The 18,774-nt window shown below is 41.7% G+C and overlaps 2 protein-coding genes and 1 pseudogene across 2 annotated transcripts in view; 2 read left to right on the plus strand and 1 right to left on the minus strand.

The window, feature by feature from the left end:
* Window positions 1-18,774, plus strand: part of arhgap42a (Rho GTPase activating protein 42a) — a 533,191-nt gene that overhangs the window by 13,138 nt on the left and 501,279 nt on the right. The gene's annotated exons all lie outside the window — the stretch shown is intronic.
* LOC121284306 (proteasome subunit alpha type-3-like) lies at window positions 3,787-13,456 on the minus strand. The gene is made up of 4 exons (XM_041199692.1): window positions 13,403-13,456; window positions 10,970-11,085; window positions 6,950-7,074; window positions 3,787-4,190 (listed from the first exon to the last, which is right to left on the minus strand). Exons 1-4 carry the CDS (start codon window positions 13,454-13,456, stop codon window positions 3,787-3,789), a joined length of 699 nt encoding a protein of 232 aa, XP_041055626.1.
* Window positions 15,154-15,988, plus strand: LOC121284307 (annotated as a pseudogene).

The raw sequence follows: 18,774 nt of genomic DNA on the forward strand, positions 1-18,774 counted from the left end.
CTTAATACTACTGTGCCGCCATCTCTGCTGGGTCTCCTGCTGGTGGGATAGGATACACCCAGGAATGTTAATGGTGGTGTCTGGGACGTTATCTGTAAATTGGGGAGATTAGTCATGTCAAAGATGCAGATGACAGCTCAAAATGACAGCTTTGTTTTTTCCAATATTTTGGTTTATTAACATTTCAGCTCATTCAGGTCCTAATGTACTAATTATTGGTATGTATTCTTGTATGTAGTGATGGAATGTCACCACTAATTACAGACAGTATTATCAAATTTAAATTATAGGTTGCATCTTTAAGATTTGTAAAAATACTAGGACTAGTATATGTAAAGTAGAAAAATTGGGGACAATTGTTACAGTGGGCAAGCATACTATTCTTTCAACTCTGCAACCTGAGTTTAAATCTTACTTGGACTAAGTGTTCTATTAGTTTGGAAAATCTTTGTCCAATTACTAATAAGTATTTAACCACAACAAGTGTCCAAACTATGATTCGTGGATAAGATGGGGGCCTCGAAACCTAGCAATTTGTCCCTTGAATAGCAACAATTCGGCCCTTTTTGCATTTCTTATTTGCCAGGTTGTGCTGTTTGAATTTTGTAGGTCTGGAAGTTTGAAGGGAGCAGTTTTTGTGATTTTCTTCTTCAGTTTGTTAGGTAAGTTGTAAGTCTGTTTGCGTCAGCAACTTGAAATGTCCTGTTTATGCAAGCTTTGGGACACCGTTGTGAACTGAGGTTCTATGGCACACACAGATGTGCACAGAAATATAATGCTTGGACATCCCTGGTCGTAGGATGAAAGTGTTCCCAATTTAGGAGAGCCTGCAAGATGGATGGTGTGGGAAATGGGAATATCAGAGTGGGGTGTATTTTGAGGCTTGGATGGAAACACACTGCTAAGAACTTGGAGCAACATGGAGCTAGATTTGTTTTATCTGACATTGGCTGTCTGAAGTGATTTTTTCATTTGAGCACAAAATTTCAAAATAAGTTTCAAAACTTAATTTCATTGCCTCCTTACTTAAATGATCTAAAAGCATGGAATTAATATTATGGTAACTAATTTTATTTTGAACATAGTTCTGACACTAATCTTTACTGTGGTTGTCATAGTTATACCATTTAAGCAGAATAGTGATGGTCTTCATTTTGCATTAAGGCATTTGGTTGATACGGTTCATAATTTTCAGTATAAACAGAATGCGGCGAAGTGTTTACAGATGTCATTGCTGCATAACTTGAATTGATGTGGGAAAGACTCCAAATACTTTGATCGTGGACATGAATCTAGTATCTTTGAGTTTTACTTTAATAAAATTTAAGTGGAAGTAGCAAGAAGCATTCCATTAACTAAATTGAATTTTGGTGAACTTGTCTTTTGATGAGATAATCTGACTTTATAAATGCAAAGTTTCTTCCAAAAGGTTAGTGGAATGGTTCCTATAGATTGGAAGGTAGAAAATGTAACCCCACTGTTTAAGAAAGAAGGGAGAGAAAACTGGGAACTACAGACCTGATAGCCTGACATCAGAAATAGAGAAAATGTTAGAATCTATTATAAAAGATGTGATAACTGGACACTTCGAAAATAATGGTAGGATTGGTCAGAGTCATGGATTTGTGAAAGGGAAATCATGTTTGATAAACCAGTCGGAGTTTTTTTGAGGATGTAACTAGCAGAATAGATAAAAGGGAACCAATGGATGTAGTGTATTTGGATTTTCAGTAGGCTTTTGATAAGGTCCCACACAGGTTAGTAAGCAAAATTGGAGTACACGGGATTGGGTGTAATATACTGGCATGGATTGAGAATTGGGTAACAGAAAGAAAAGAGATCAGGGATAATGGGTAATCCTCAGTTTGGTAGGCTGAGACTAGTGGACCAATGAAAGGATCAGTGTTTGGGCCGCACTGGACCTTAGGTAAGCACAATCTATAACCGTGATTTGAATGAAGTGACCGAGTGTAATATTTCCAAGTTTGCTGATGACACAAAACTAGGTGGAAATGTGAGTTGTGAGGAGGATACCAAAGAGGCTTCAAGGGGATTTAGACAGGCTAAATGCTATGGACTGGTGGGGAGTTAATTTAAACAGCCCTGATTTCTTCTCTCGCCACCCAACTGCAAACAGAAAGGTGTTTTGATTTGCTTCCCCCTTTATAAACAGTGGAGTATTTCCCAGTTCCTTAGTTCTGGTGTGATCCAATGACTCCACAGCAAACTCGAGATAGGGTGAACTTAAAGGGTTAGTTTATTTGCACACACACAAAACATGGGAGAGGTAGTCACTACATAGCCCCTGATGCACTCATATTGTAAAAGAGGGACAGAGAAAGAAAGATTTACAGGGCAAAGACCACAGAGAAAAGAGTTATTGTTTCATGTGTGTCCAGGGCCCAGAATCAAAGTCTAATGAGGTATTTCTGCACAGAAGTTGACAGGTTGAAAACTGAAGCTGGATAATTCACTTTTCCAGTAGAGTTGAATTCCACAATGAGGGAGGCACGCAGAGATGAATCAGTTTTGTAGGCATTGGTACAGAAGTTCCAGTAGAAACAGTATAGACGGAGCCCGGTATTCATCGTAGGCTGAGACCTTTTTCAGTGCTGCTGCTAGGTTGATGGAAATATAGCAGACTGAGGTTTCTTAGTACGACAAGGCAACATTACTGGTTCCAGCAACTAGGGGGTCATATCACATGACTCCCACCTCTCTACTCTGGCTTTGACAAAGGGTGTGTAATCCTTTGCCTGGATCCCTGAGATTGTTCTTGTTCTAATTAAGTGTCGAACGGGAGGTTGTGAGGTCCTTTGTCCTAGCAGACCAATCGGCTCCGGTTGGTCAGGCCTGGCTTATGAAGAGTAGATGGCCTTTGTGTAGTTCCCATTGAATTTGGTCTCTGCAGCCCACAGGGATTTGTTTGGGTCTTTTCAGAGATAATGAGGTATAATTTCTGTGAAAATGTGATTTTAGCTAATATTGTTTGAGGGTCACAGACAGACATAGTGTCAGCCATTAAAAAGGGTCTTTGTCCATTACTTAAAATGTTAGAAATTAGCCGTGAAGATATCTATATGTTTCATACAAATATAGAGTTTGAGGTCTTAGTACCGATTTAAGTGAGTGGCTCTCTCCTACACACACGTGCCCTCTCCCGTTAATCCGCCAGCTCCCGTTCCCCCACAACCCCCCTCCCTCTCTCCCTCTCTTGTGTTTCACAAGAGTATTTTTTTTGTTTACCAAAATAATTTTGTCATAGGATGTGCATTTTGGTTTTGAAATTTTCCCAGTTGAACAATGACTGTTACTGTAAGCAGTTTTTCTGAGTTAAATGATAAAAGCAACTGGTTAATCAGTTCCCAGAGCCTTAAACTGGTTTGACAGCCTCCCCCTGTGCGTTAATGACTCTGTTACTCAATTACTGAATTTTTGTATCATGTCATGCTCTATCCTGAAGTTCCAAAATGGGAAACTATTTCCTGTTCAGTTTAGTATCCTAATTAATTCTGTAAATAATAATGTTACATCCAGAGGTGATTTGGTTCATTACATGACATTTCCTCTATCATGTGTATACATATTTCTTGTTTTATTTTTTGTCAATCGGTAAGATTTTTATTTTGGTCACTCTAACATAGCATTTAATCTTTTAACCAATTGCCTTCTGATGTATTTTGTAAAGTTTAAATTTACAGACATTAGAAAACCAGCTATAAACTTGATACAAAGGAAAAGGCAGGAGTTGTTTCAAACAGTACTGTATTTTTAAAAATAAATTAATTACATGTTACCTTCATCAGATTCACCATCTTGCTCAAGAGATTCTTTGGCATATTTTTCTGGTGCCCCTTTGATATCTTTAGGTACAAGTTCATGTCTGCCTTTTGTAATTTCTTCAACCCAACTTAGCTCCAACTCGAAAGACTTAGCCTTTACTTCACCATGGACTATGTAGATTATTTTTGCAGCTTCTTTAAACACTTCCCTGCAAGTCATGTCTTTCATCTGCAGCTTCTCGATCTCTGTATTTGCTTCTTCTTTAGCTTTCCCAATTGCACATCCCCAGTAACCATGGAGCACTGCTGAAGGGTCAATCACGTACATCTGAGCTCCATTGTCCTTGCCATAAGACCCCATAATAAAGCTGCTCCCAAATGGCCTCTCAGCACTATATGGTGAAAATTCTGTATTCACAAATCATTAACCCATCACAGCTGAAGGGATGGGGAATGTGCACATTAAAGGCAAGGAAATTGGATAGGTAAAAGGAAGTATTATAGACTGGAGAGGAGGAAATGATTAAAGTGAGCATCAGCAAAATATATCAATAAAAGGAAGGATAAAGGGAAAAAGTCAAATTGCTCCAAAAATACAGTAAAGTTGAGTTGAGCCACCATTACAAGATTTCCTCCAGCTGTTTAATTACTGGTAAAAATAGCATTTACAATTTAATAACTATGTATAAAAAAAACTTCAAACTTTTCTTTAAAAAACGTTAATTTTGCTCTTAGAATTGCCTTTATGCTCTTGTAACTCCCTGAAAAGTATTTTCTCAAATTGATCCTATTTCTTTGTCAGGAAAAGTAGCATAGTGATATAGTTACTGCATTAGCAATCTGGAGCCTGGACTAATGCTCTGGAGACATGTGTTTAAATCCCACCTTGGCAGCTGGGGGACTTTAAATTTAATTAATAAACCTGGAATTAAAAAATGAAACTACAGGATTGTCATAAAAACTTTAGGGAAGGAAATTTGTTTTTACCTGGTTTGGCCCACAAGTGACTACAAACCAGACCCAATATGGTCAACTCATAACTGTCCTCTGAAATGGCCTAGCCAGCCATTCAGTTGTATCAAAGCGTTATAGAAAAGGTGAATAAGAATAAAACCAGATGGACCATCCGGCATTGACCTAGGCACTGGAAGCAATAAGGCACACCATGCCAGTCACCCTGTCCTTCTCGGTAACATCTGGGTCCAAAATTAGGAGAACTGTCCCAAAGATCAATCAAGCACATTCCAGACCTCCCTTTTCCAATGCCTTCACATCTTTCCTAGTGTGCCCAGAACTGGATACAAACCAGCTGAGGCGGCACTAGTATCTTATAACAGGTCAACATAAACTCCTTGCTCTTGTACTCTAGGCCCCTATTAATAAAACCTAGGATACTGTATGCTTTATTAACTGCTCTTAACCTATCCTGCCACCTTCAATTACTTAATAACTCAGGACCCTCTGTTCTTGCACCTGCTTCAGAATTGTATCCTTTATTTTGTATTGTCTCTCCATGTTCTTCCTACCAAAATGAATCACTTCACATTTCTCTGCATTGAACTTCATCTGCCACTTGTCAGCCCTTTCCATCAAATTGTCCACCCTTTCCACCAACTTGTCTATGTCCTTTTGGAGTTCTACATAGACCTCTTCACTGACCCCTGTGGAACTCCACTACAAATCTTCCTCCATTTGAAAAACACTCATTAACCACTCCTCTCTGTTTACTAACGCAGCCAGTTTTCCCTTTTGTTCTATGAGCTATAACTTTGCTTACAAGTCTGCTATGCAGTATTGCATTATCAAATGCCTTTTGGAACTCTATGTACACCATGCCAACAGAACTGCCTTCATTAACACTCTTCAGTTATCTCTTCATAAAACTCCAGCAAGTTAATTAAGCCTGATTTGACCTTAACAAATCTATGCTGGCTTTCCTTAACCCACATTTGTACATGTGATTATTAATTTTGCCCCGAATTATTGTTTCTAAAACTTTTCCCAGCACTGAAGTTAAATTGGTTGGCCTGTATTTGCTGAGCTTATCTTCATTGAACATTTGCAATTCTCCAGTCATCTGGCACCATCCTTGAGTCTAAGGAAGACTGGAAAATTATGATCAATGCCTCTGCAATTTCTATGTTCACTTCCCTCCGTACCTTTGAATGCATCTCATCTCGTCCTGATGCTTTATCAACTTTAAGTAGTCAGCCTATCTAATACCTCCTCCTTATCAATTTTAAATCCTTCTCGTGTATTAATTACTTCCACTTTCACCATGGCTCGAGTAGCATCTTCTTCCTTGGTAAAGACAGATGCAAAGGGTGGCAAAAGGAGGAATAGGGCCAATTAGGAACTAAAAAGGGGATTTATGCATGGAGGCAGGGGAATTGTTGAGGTATTAAATGAATACAATGATCACTGTCCCGTAAATGTTCTACTACTGACACTTGATCCACTTGGCTCACCTCATTGCCAAGAACCAGCTCCCCTCTCGTTGGACTGGAAACTTATTGCTGTAGAAAATTTTCATGAACTCTAGGAACTCTTTGCCCTCTGCCCTCTACACTCGTACTATTCCAGTCTATATTCAGATAATTAAAGTCCTCCATTATAACTGCTGTATAATTTTTGCACCTCTGTAATTTCCTTCCAGATTTGTTCCTCTACACCCTTTCCACTATTTGGTGGCCTATGGACTACACCAAGCAATGTGATTGCATCTTTTTTGTTCATTAGCTCTAGCCAAATGGTTCTGTATTTGACTGCTGATTAACATATATGCACATTAACCCTGATTTAGATGTTGTTACTTTCTCCCTCACTCCTACTGCACTGAATAACTTATTAACTCTTACTCTTCTGCTATCTCTCCTGGTATTCTGTGCACTTTGATTTACCTCTGATAATTCCTTCTGGTTCCCACACCCCTGCCAAGTTAGTTTAAACCTTCCTCAATAATTAGATGCAACCTGTCTGTCCTGTACATGTCACATCTCCCTAGAGCCTGTCCCATTGTCCCAAGAATCTAAATCCCTCCCTCCTGCACCATCTCCCCAGCCATGCATTCATCTGCTTTATCCTCCTATTTTTATACTCACTTGCTCATAGTAATTGGAGTAATCTGGAGATGACTACTGTTGAGGACCTGCTTGCTAATTTCCTACTTAGCTCCCTGAATTCCACATCCCGCTTCCTGCCTATGTCGTTCAAACCAACGTCTACTACAACTGCTGGTTGTTCATCCTCCTTCTGAACACCCCGAGGGAGCCCTTCAGTAGTCTCCTTGACCCTTGCACCAGAGAGGTAACACACCATAACAAAAACAGAATTACCTGGAAAAACTCAGCAGGTCTGGCAGCATCGGCGGAGAAGAAAAGAGTTGACGTTTCGAGTCCTCAGGACCCTTCAACAGAACTAGGTGAATCCCAGGAAGGGTTGAAATATAAGCTGGTTTAAGGTTGGGGGGGGGGGGGGGGGGGTGGGGGGGTGAGGTGTGTGGTTGGGTGGGGGGAGAGGGAGAGAAGTGGAGGGGGGTGGTGTGGTTGTAGGCAAAAGCAGTGATAGAAGCAGATCATCAAAAGATGTCACAGACGGCAGAACAAAAGAACACGTAGGTGTCGAAGTTGGTGATATTATCTAAACGAATGTGCTAATTAAGAATGGATGGTAGGGCCCTCAAGGTACAGCTCTAGTGGGGGTGGGGGGAGCATAATAGATTTAAAAATATTTAAAAATAATGGAAATAGAGGGAAAAAGAAAAATCTATATAAATTATTGGAAAAAAAACAAAAGGAAGGGGGAAGAAACAGAAGGGGGGGTGGGTGGGGATGGAGTAGGGAGGTCAAGACCTAAAGTTGAATTCAATATTCAGTCCGGAAGGCTGTAAAGTGCCTAGTCGGAAGATGAGGTGTTGTTCCTCCAGTTTGCGTTGGGCTTCACTGGAACAATGCAGCAAGCCAAGGACAGACATGTGGGCAAGAGAGCAGGGTGGAGTGTTAAAATGGCAAGCGACAGGGAGGTTTGGGTCATTCTTGCGGACAGACCACAGGTGTTCTGCAAAGTGGTCGCCCAGTTTACGTTTGGTCTCTCCAATGTAGAGGAGACCGTATTGGGAGCAACGAATGCAGTAGACTAAGTTGGGGGAAATGCAAGTGAAATGTTGCTTCACTTGAAAGGAGTGTTTGGACCCTTGGACGGTGAGGAGAGAGGAAGTGAAGGGGCAGGTGTTACATCTTTTGCGTGGCCATGGGGTGGTGCCATAGGTGGGGGTTGGGGAGTAGGGAGTGATAGAGGAGTGGACCAGGGTGTCCCGGAGGGAACGATCCTTACGGAATGCCGACAGTGGGGGTGAAGGGAAGATGTGTTTGGTAGTGGCATCATGCTGGAGTTGGCGGAAATGGCGGAGGATGATCCTTTGAATGCGGAGGCTGGTGGGGTGATAAGTGAGGACAAGGGGGACCCTATCATGTTTCTAGGAGGGAGGAGAAGGCGTGAGGGCGGATGCGCGGGAGATGGGCCGGACACGGTTGAGGGCCCTGTCAACGACCGTGGGTGGAAAACCTCGGTTAAGGAAGAAGGAGGACATGTCAGAGGAATTGTTGTGAAGGTAGCATCATCAGAACAGATGCGACAGAGGCGAAGGAACTGAGAGAATAGGATGGAGTCCTTACAGGAATCGGGGTGTGAGGAGCTGTAGTCGAGGTAGCTGTGGGAGTCGGTAGGCTTGTAATGGATATTGGTGGACAGTCTATCACCAGAGATTGAGACAGAGAGGTCAAGGAAGGGAAGGGAAGTGTCAGAGATGGACCACGTGAAAATGATGGAGGGGTGGAAATTGGAAGCAAAATTAATAAATTTTTCCAAGTCCCGACGAGAGCACGAAGCAGCACCGAAGTAATCATCGATGTACCAGAGAAAGAGTTGTGGAAGGGGGCCGGAGTAGGACTGCAACAAGGAATGTTCCACATACCCCATAAAGAGACAGGCATAGCTGGGGCCCATGTGGGTACCCATAGCCACACCTTTTATTTGGAGGAAGTGAGAGGAGTTGAAGGAGAAATTGTTCAGTGTGAGAACAAGTTCATCCAGACGGAGGAGAGTAGTGGTGGATGTGGATTGTTCGGGCCTCTGTTCGAGGAAGAAGCTAAGGGCCCTCAGACCATCCTGGTGGGGGATGGAGGTGTAGAGGGATTGGACGTCCATGGTGAAGAGGAAGCGGTTGGGGCCAGGCAACTGGAAATTGTTGATGTGACGTAAGGTGTCAGAGGAATCACGGATGTAGGTGGGAAGGGACTGGACAAAGGGAGAGAGAAGGGAGTCAAGATAATGAGAGATGAGTTCTGTGGGGCAGGAGCAAGCTGACACGATCGGTCTACCGGAACAGTCCGGTAACACACCATCCTGGATTCGGGTCAACGGCCGCAGAAACCCCTGTCTATTCCCCTAACTATCGAATCACCTATCACTATTGCTCTTCCAATCTTCCTTGTAGCCCCCTGTACAGCTGAGCCGCCTGTGGTGCCATGGACCCTGAGCCGCCTGTGGTGCCATGGACCTGGCTCTGGCTGCACTCCCAAGATGAACCATCACTCATCAGTATTCAGAATACTGGTTGGAGAGTGGGATGCACTCAGGGGATGCCTGCACTATCCACAAAGCTCTCAGCCTCACTGATGCACCACAGTGACTTGCTGTACAGGTTCTGAAATCCAGAGCTCATGCTGCTGCAATTAATGACACTTCCTGCACAAATGGTTATCCAGGACGTGGGAGGTGTCCAGGTGTTCTCACATAGCACAGGGTGCACTCTAGAGGTTTAAGCAGCCATTCCTTTATCTGTTAGTTCATAACCTTGCTACTGCTAATAAGCATTTATCAATACTAATAAACCTTATTACTCTTAATAAACATTCCCAATACTAATAAATCTCACTAATGCTAAACCCTAAGAATACTTAATACGCATTAATAGTAGTAGTAAACCTTACTTTAAAAAAAAGACTCACCAGTTAATTCGCTATTTTGGATAGTGTTAAGAAACCAAAACTTTCTGAGATCGGACTTCAGGAATTCCAGTTCCCAATGAACTTTGGGCCTCCCGCCCACTGGTCGACCAGGAACTGGCCACACACATGCAGTTTAGTCATTTTACATTCATCAGGCCTGGGACTGTTTCTGTGCCCCTGCACAGAAGGAAGAAGGAGGAAATGGTGGGAAAACCCAGGTTAGGGTACCTAGAAGGGAGTGCCATTATCAAGTAGGTGTTTCAGAGCTGGAAATTGGAGGGAGGACAAGGAGAGGTCTCAAACCAAGGAGAGGTCCCAAAAAAGAGTTGCAGGTTAGAGACAAAGACAGGGATCAGAAATGGGTCTTGTTAAGTTACAAGAAAGGAGCAGAATGGCAGGTTCCAAATTAAAGAGTGAGCTACAGCGAGCAGACTAAGTAAAGTGAGCTTGAGAGAAGCCCAGAAGATCTGAGAAGGCAGCGAAGATGGGTGACTCCATGCTGCGGGCCAATGGGGCATAGGTATCGCTTTCGAGCAGTGGTGTTCTGCTTGGCACAGCTGAAGATCTGAAATTGTGTTTGGAAGGTGATGCTTGAGTGTACTCAGAAATCCAAGGAAAAGGAGTCTCGGAAGTTGAGATTGAAACCCTGCAAGGTTGGCTGTTGTTGACGCCGTTGGAGTTGGAGTGACGTTTGGAGAGAATTCCAAGGCACGATCTTCAAATGTGGGGACTGGAAATCCTTGTGAAAAAAATGAAGTTCCAGTGAAATTGGTTGGCTGACAATGTGACGAACATCTGGGTGTGTTGAGAAATTTGTGAAATCCGGTTTGGTTGCATCTGTTATTTATTGTCTAGAATGATGTGTTTGGCCACCGTTTGCTTGCTAATTCACCTGTATCTCATACTTACCCTGAATGTTAAAGTGTAATATGGATATTGTAAATTATTTTATCTTTATGAATTTGTAGAGTAAAGTTTTTTTTTGTTCCAAATCCATGGAATCTTTTGGCTTTATTCACTTAGTAAATGTCTTGAATCTCAAACTTCACCTACTTTAAACAAAACACGATTGGTCCCTAACCAGATCTACCCCTGTAACCCGGAGTCTGGCAAGTATCATAACAACATAAATTGGAGGCTCTTGTAGGATTTAGAATCTACAGATAAACAAGCTGATACTTGTTGAGGTTACGGTTTACAAGATTTCCATGGTGAAGTTTGCTATACTGATTGATAAGCAGAATGACTTTGTCAATTGCTAAGAAATTTCTGGAAATGTAAGACTTAGGTGATCCCTGAGAATTTCAAAGAGGGAAAGAAATCAGACAGCATGAACTGGCACAAGAAAAGCTTAGGTTACCTAGCGAAAGAGAGTTTAGCAGTTCAGATGAGGAATTGTGTCCCATTTGGAGTTTAATATAACAAGATGGAATAGAGTTATTTTATCTCATTTGAAAAGGTAACAAAGCTAAAGTGACCTAAGGACTCATGGACTCTCATATTGCAAAGTCTTTTGTTCAGGAAGGATATTGTTGTATATTCTAGTCTTTCAGAAGAACAATCTTCAGATTGAGGTAGTCAAAACAGCAGTAATTAATGCTTATGAGCTTGTCCCTGAAGCTTATCAGTTGAAATTTCAGACTTCAAAGAAAAGACCAAATGAAATGTTTGTAGAATTTGCTAGGGAAAAAGAAATGCTGTGGGATCGGTGGTTTCGATAACTGAAGTTGGAACAAAATTTTGAGAATTTTGGAGCTAATGATAATGGAAGAATTTTGAAATAGCATCCCAATAGCTATCAGTTCACACCTGGAAGACCTTAGGGTTTCTAGGGTACGAGAAGTAGCAGTTCTGGCAGATACGTCTGATATATCACATGAGCAGCTAGGGGACAGTAGATCTTCATCTATAAATTCGCAGGGAAGCTGGAGGAACAGGGAGGAGGCAGAAGATTTTCCAGTCAAGAAAAATGATAGTGTAAAAGCGATGTAAAAAACCAGTATGCTTTTATTGGCATAAGACCAGGCATCTCAAAGTCCATTGTTTTAAACTGAATGATTAGCTGGTGGCAGTAATAAGAACACTAAAGGAGTCTTTAGAAAAGGCCTTCCAAGAAAATGGAATGGATGTTAAAACCGAGGCACTGGCGCAAGTAACAGACTTCCACAAAGTTGCACCAGAAAGTGAAACTTGTGTGAAATCCAGTGCTTCTAATGTTTTTACAGTAGGAGTAGGTGGAACTGAAAAAGATTACAAGGGGCTTATTTTTGAAGGGGAAATCACGCCATTTTTGTCCAAGAAAGAACCCAGAAAAGTTGTTATCCTGAGAGATACTAGTTCAGCTCAGAGCTTGTTGGTAGCAAAGGATTTGGACCTTTCTTCAGAAGATTGCTGAATTAGTATGTATCAATTCAAGGTATTAAGGGACAGTGTGTCTTACCATTGCATATAGTAAATTTAAGTTGTGCCCTGATGAAGGGGCCTTGTGTAATTGGAGTTGTTCTAAAATTACCTATTGCAAATATGGACTTTATAATGGGCAAAGGTATAGAAGGCAGTATGGTTTTTCCACAACCTGGGATGGAGCGTCACAGTTCTGAAGTTGTTCGATGAATAAAAACTCCTTGCCCGATTGTGATTCAGTTGAGCTAAGAACTGATCCAAATAACAAATCTGATACATCAACCTTAGTAATGAACAGTACAGAAGCAACAGAAGTGCCTGCAGAATTGAAGTTTAAGAGTTGCCAATGGAAAGAACTGGAAGGGTCAGTGATTGTGGACACTAAATTACAAGTGTTTGCCAGTGTTGACACATAGGGTACAGCAGCAGGAATCCAGGCAAATGGACAGTTCACAAAGGACCATTTGAAACCTGCAAAAGAGTGGAATGATATGGTTTGTGAATTGTGTGAAGGAATTGAAATATTGGAATCAACAATAAAAATCCAGAGGGAAGATGTGGTTGATGTTGCGGGAAGAGAATTAAGAAAGGCCTGTTTGGAATGAGATCAGGAGAAACTACATGATCTTAAAAAGTTCAAAGATCAAACCAAGCATGAGTATGAAACACTTCTATGTGAACATAAAAAGCATTTCAATAACATCCTTGAAATAGCTAAAAGAAATTTTGATTAGAGGAGAAATAAATTGTTAATGCACAAAGAAGCTATTTTGACCTTATTACTTTGAAATGAGAATTTATCATGTTTGAATTTGGAGAATGAAGATGGAATTACTCGTACAGCAAATAAAAAGGATGACAATTGGGTATTGAAATGAAACATTCGTTGTCGAGTTACGGACTGGGAATAAGAGAAAAAAGAAATGCAAGTATTGAGTTATGATAATTCTATGATGCATAAATTTTGCTAATCCTACTTGTTACATGTATTGACTTTTGTTTTGCTTAAACCTTTGTAATTGTGTAATATGACATGTAATTGTGAAACAGAATGAAAAGTTTATCGGTATAGTATGCAATAAGCTGTTTGTTAGAGATTTAAGATGTCAAGTTCTTGTGAGGAAACTTTAAAGCTATTTTAAAGAAACCTTCACAGTAGTGAAGCTTGCTTTCTTCCAAGGGGAAGGGTGTTAAGAAGCCCAAACTTACCTTTCTTATTTTGGAGCTTGGGGATTCTGGTTCCTGACGACCCTCGGGCCTCATGCGCATGCACTAGTTGGGAAACTGGCCGCACATGCGCAGTTCAGGTATTTTACATTCTTCAGAATGGGGAGACTGGCTCTGCATGCCTGTGTAGAGGAAGAAAGAGGAAAAGATGGGAAAATCCAGGTAAAGGGACCTAGAAGGGAGAGTCATTATCAAATAGGTGTCTCAGGGAGGGGTACAAGGAGAGGTCCCAAGCAATGGAGGGGGGAACAGGAGAGTTTCCAAAAAGAAAAGCACAAAGACAGGGATCAGAAATAGGTCCTGTTAAGTTAAGTTACAAGAAAGGAGCAGAAAGACAGGCTCCAAATTAAAGAGCTGCAGGGAGCAGACGAAGTAAAGTGGGCTTGAGAGAAGCTCTGAAGATCTGAAAAGGCAGCTGAAGGTTGGTGATTTTGTGCTGCAGACCACCTAGCTCACCTAGGTGTCCTTGCTCCCTGAAGTACTGGATACCTATCTTTCAAAGGCCCTGTTTTTTTTTTAAAAACAAAACCTCAATCTTCTGTTTACCATCCAATCTCAGACTCCCTACATTCTCAAGTGTTTCTGCCTCACAGAAACATGACCATCTATCATGCAACTCCATGTTGGAAATCTCTATTTGAAGAGATTCAGTCTCTGCTACAGCACTGAATAGCCTTAATTGAAGTCTCATACGAAATCCTCTGTGACTGAGTGTGTTGCATAATGTTTTTATCCTTTCTACCTCTCTACAACCTTTGATTTGGCTGACCATGCTGTTCTTCTCAAACACGTCTCCTTGGTTCCCTCCTTATTCCTCATTTTCACACTGCCCCTTTGCCAAGTTATTCATTAGCATGGTGTCAGTTTCTACAGCAGTGCTTCCCAAACTTTATCCTGGTGTGACCCCACTTTAATATCTAAGACTTTGTGTGACCGCAGAGTGAAAATCTGGGGAATATCAAATTTGTGGGGCGAGGAGGCTTCATTGCTTGATGGAATGGAGGTTTCAGCTGTTGAGTCGGTTGAGAGGGACTTTTATCTTTGACTGCGGGGGGCTTTTATCTTTGACCAAGAAGGGTGGGAAGGACAGGATTTGAGCTCGGGTGGAGTTGATGGAAAGGCATGTAACAGTATCCTGAATTATGAAGCATTAGGACACTTATGAATTTAATAGGAACCTTATTTTTCATGTGCCAGGATCCTGGTTATTAATGTCGTAAGACTGTGATTAATGTAATAGGATCCACATTATTGACCATTGATTGGCGAAAAACTGTATGGGATATTAGTGTATTTGGACTCTGATTATTAATAGCATGTAATAGGAAATTACTTTAATCATAGGAACATAGGACTTAGGAGCAGGACCATAAGACGTAGCAGCAGAAGTAGGCCTTTCTGCTCTTCGAGCCTGTTCTGCCATTTGATAAGATCATGGCTGATCTAGTTGTGTTCTCAACTCCACTTTCTTGTTTGGCCCCCCCATAACTCTTGACTCCCTTGTCTATCAAAAATCTACCTATCAATCTAAATAAATAAAAAGTCTATCCATCTTGATTATTACTGCAATAGGACTGAGAATTATTTCAACTAATAATCAGATCATTAATGTATTGGCATTCTGATTGTTGATGAAATATATTCCCGATTATTGAAGCAATAGGCAGCTGATTATTAATGTAATAGGAACCATCTAATTAATTTAAATAGATCCCGATTATTAATTTAGTAGGATGCTGATTATTTATGCAATAAAAAATAATCACCAAATAGCAGACGACGCCAGTGGTAGGGGAGGTTTCTGTGGTGGCTTTGGCTCCAGTGGCTATGGGTGGGGTCGAGGCCACGGTAGAGGACGTGGCAGAGGCCATGGTGGAAAGGCTGAAGAAAAGGAGTGGGTGCCAGTAACTAAGCTTGGGTGTTTGAAGAAAGATATGAAGATCAAAACTCTGGAGGAAATTTATCTCTTCTCACTTCCTATCAAACAGTCTGAAATCATTGACTTCTTCCTGGGATCGTCCTTGAAGGACAAGGTTCTCAAGATCATGCCCGTCCAGAGGTTCAAGGCTTTTGTTGCTATTGGTGACTATAACGGACATGTTGCATTGGGTGTCAAGTCTTCCAAGGAAGTGGCCACTGCCATTCATGAAGCTATTATTATGGTGAAGCTGTCAATCATCCCTGTAAGGAGGGGTTACTGGGGTTACTTGGGTAACAAAATTGGAAAGCCACACACCGTACCATGCAAGGTGACTGGCCATTGCGGTTCAGTCTTGGTGTGTCTTATCCCTGCACCCCATGGTACTGATATCGTCTCAGCCCCTGTACCCAAGAAACTGCTTCAGATGGCTGGTATCGACGATTGCAACATCTCAGCCAGAGGCTGCTCAGCCACACTGGACAACTTTGCTAAAGCTACTTTTGATGCCATTTCTAAGACCTACAGTTACTTGACCCCTGGATCTGTGGAAAGGCCCCATACCAGGAATTCACTGATCATCTGGCCAAGACCCACATCCGTGTGTCTGTCCAAAGGTCCCAGTCGGCTGTTGCTCTAGCAACATAAAGTTGTTTATACAAAGTATAAAATAAAGACCTGTTGCCCATGAAAAAGAAAGATCCTGATTGTTGATGCAATAGGCACCAGACTATTCTATACCCAGACTATAGGAACATGGAAAAGAGGAGCAGGTGGAAGCCATTCGGCACATCGAGCCTGCCCCATCATTTGGTAGGATCATGGCTGACCTGATTATGGTCTCAACTCTACTTTCCTGTCTGCCCCCCATAACCCTTGACTCCCTTCTCTATCAAAAACCTATCTAACTCTGCCTTGAATAAATTCAATGACCTAGCTTCTACTGCTCTTAAGGGAAGAGAATGCCACATATAATAACTCTCTGAGAGAAAACAATTTCTCCTCATCTTCGTCTTAAACGGGAGACCTCTTTGTCCCCTCATTCTAGTCTCTTCCACAAGAGGAAACATCATCCCAGTATCGACCCTATCAAGTCCCCTCAGGATCTTATATGTTTCAATAAGATCCTCTCTCCTCCTTCTCAACTTCAATATGTATAGACCTAACCTGCTCAACCTTTCTTTATGGGAAAGTGCTTCATCCCTGGATGCCTTTTGGAAATCCAAGTACATTACAGCTACAGGTTCCCCTTTATCCATGTTGATTGTTACTTCCTCAAAGAACTCTAATAAATTAGTTAAACATGATTAAAGTAATAGTATCCTGATTAATGTATTTGTATCCTGAACCTTAAAGTAATAGGACTCTGATTATGAATGTATTAAGATCACTGATCATTGATGTAATAGAATCCTTATTATTGATGCAATAGGATCCCAATTATTCATGTAATAGAATCATGATTATTAATGCCTGATGATCCTGATAAGTGAAGAAATAGGCTTTCTACAAAAAAATTAACATCTACTATTTTATAGGCTCTTCTTGTAGCAGCAATCAGACCATGCTCACCAAGAAGAGGCCTTGAAGCTGTCAGAAATCAGTCTGAGCTCCACGACAGCTATTGCTGACTTGGAGCTTATGACCCGCTGTTTGGAAAGCCCTGTTCTACTGATTAAAACCATCCTCTTCAATTCCTGCCATGAACTCCATACCCTGGATGCTAGCTTATGCTAAACCAGACTGTTTGTAGCTTTGGTACTTTATTTGACCAGAGCTGAGCTTCTGTTCCCATATCCTCTCTGTCGTAAAAAGATGTTTTTCTACCCCTGTAATGTCCTCTGCCACCGTCCCCACCTTAACATATCTGCTGCTGAAACCCTGAGCTTCCGTCTTGATTATTCAAGTGTCTGCTGATCATCTCCCAGCCGGTTAAATAGCTCATCCAAAATTCTGCTGCTTATATTCATCCTTGTGAGCAGCAAATTCTGCTCATCCTTCATCCCTGTCTTTGCTGATCTAAATTGGCTCCCTTTATGGCCTTGTAAACCTATCTCTTTAACAAAGCTCTATTAGCAGTGCTGAACCCAACAATATTTGAGAACCACTAAAAGACATTGTTTTTGGTAATATTTAATTGGTTTTGGTAATATTTATGTGTTATCAAAACAGTGATCTTTGAGTGAAATGCTGTATATATTTATATATGTGTGTGTGTGTATATATATCTTCATTGACATCCTTCCGTTTATGTAAGGTGATAGACATGCAGCAAATCAAGTCTGCTGGGGCTGGGGTAGCTTCAAATAGTGCACTTTTGCTAATGGCTGAAGAGACCAATCTGTGAGAAGCAGGTCCTGTCACAAATGCTGCGTGTAGGCTGGTTATCAGGTGACGTTGTGGGTTGTCATTTTTGGCGTTGTGTGTCTGTTGCCAAGCCGTTGTAAACACCGATTATCATGGTGGCGCACACCGGCCCACAAGTGATATCACCGTTTTGCACTGTCATCAGCTATTGTCTTCCAGATGTGAGAATCAATGTTTCTTCTTCTTCTTGTTCTTCTGCAGCCCCTCAGGACTGGGGATGACTTTATTCCACTCCGGCGTTGCAAGTTCTGAGGTGACTAAAAATCCAAGCTCACACTCTGCCACAAGTAGCGCAGGTAGTGCTTGATAAGGCAGGCGGGTGGGGTGCTCAGATTTTGGTTTGCTCCTTCTGCTGTTTGTGCTTGGTTTCCAACTGGGCTTGTCGGAGACGTTCAAAATGTTTAGCACCTTCGCGGAAGCTTCTTCTCCAGTTTGTGACCTTGAGCAAGAGATTCCCACATATCAGTGGGGATGGTACATTTTTCAGGAAGGCTTTGAGGACACTCCTGAAACGTTTCCTCTGCCCCCCTGGTAACCACTTGCCATGACGAAGCATGGAGTAGAGAGGTTGCTGTGGGAGCCTTGTGTCAGGCATGCGGACGATGTGGCCTTACTGTCACACGAGCATCCTTGAAATGGACTTTGGGCATCCTACTAGTCATCTGGCTCTGGCTTTCTCGCCATACAGAAAATCCATAGGTATGTGACCGTCGAACATTCTGCACATGTGCTCAAGCCAGCGAAGTTGCCTCTACTCGATGATTGCCAACATACCTGGGAGATTCGTTTATGAGAGGACTGCCACGTTTGTGATTCTGTCCTCCCATGAAATACCCCAGAATGTGCTGCAAACAGCAAGATAAAAGTCGTTTAGCTTCCTTTCTTGATAGCTGTAATTTGTCAATGTTTCACAGCTGTACGACAAAATGCTGAGAACGCCGGCCTCATAAAGCCTTATCTTGGTCCTAAAAGTCAGCTTGATGTTATTACATGCATGTTTTGCAAGTTGGCCAACGATGGTAGCTGCTTTCCCTATGTGTATATCGAATTCTGCGTTAAGAGATAGATT

This window comes from Carcharodon carcharias, chromosome 11 (genome assembly GCF_017639515.1).
Source record: "Carcharodon carcharias isolate sCarCar2 chromosome 11, sCarCar2.pri, whole genome shotgun sequence".
Classification (NCBI taxonomy): Eukaryota; Metazoa; Chordata; class Chondrichthyes; order Lamniformes; family Lamnidae; genus Carcharodon; species Carcharodon carcharias.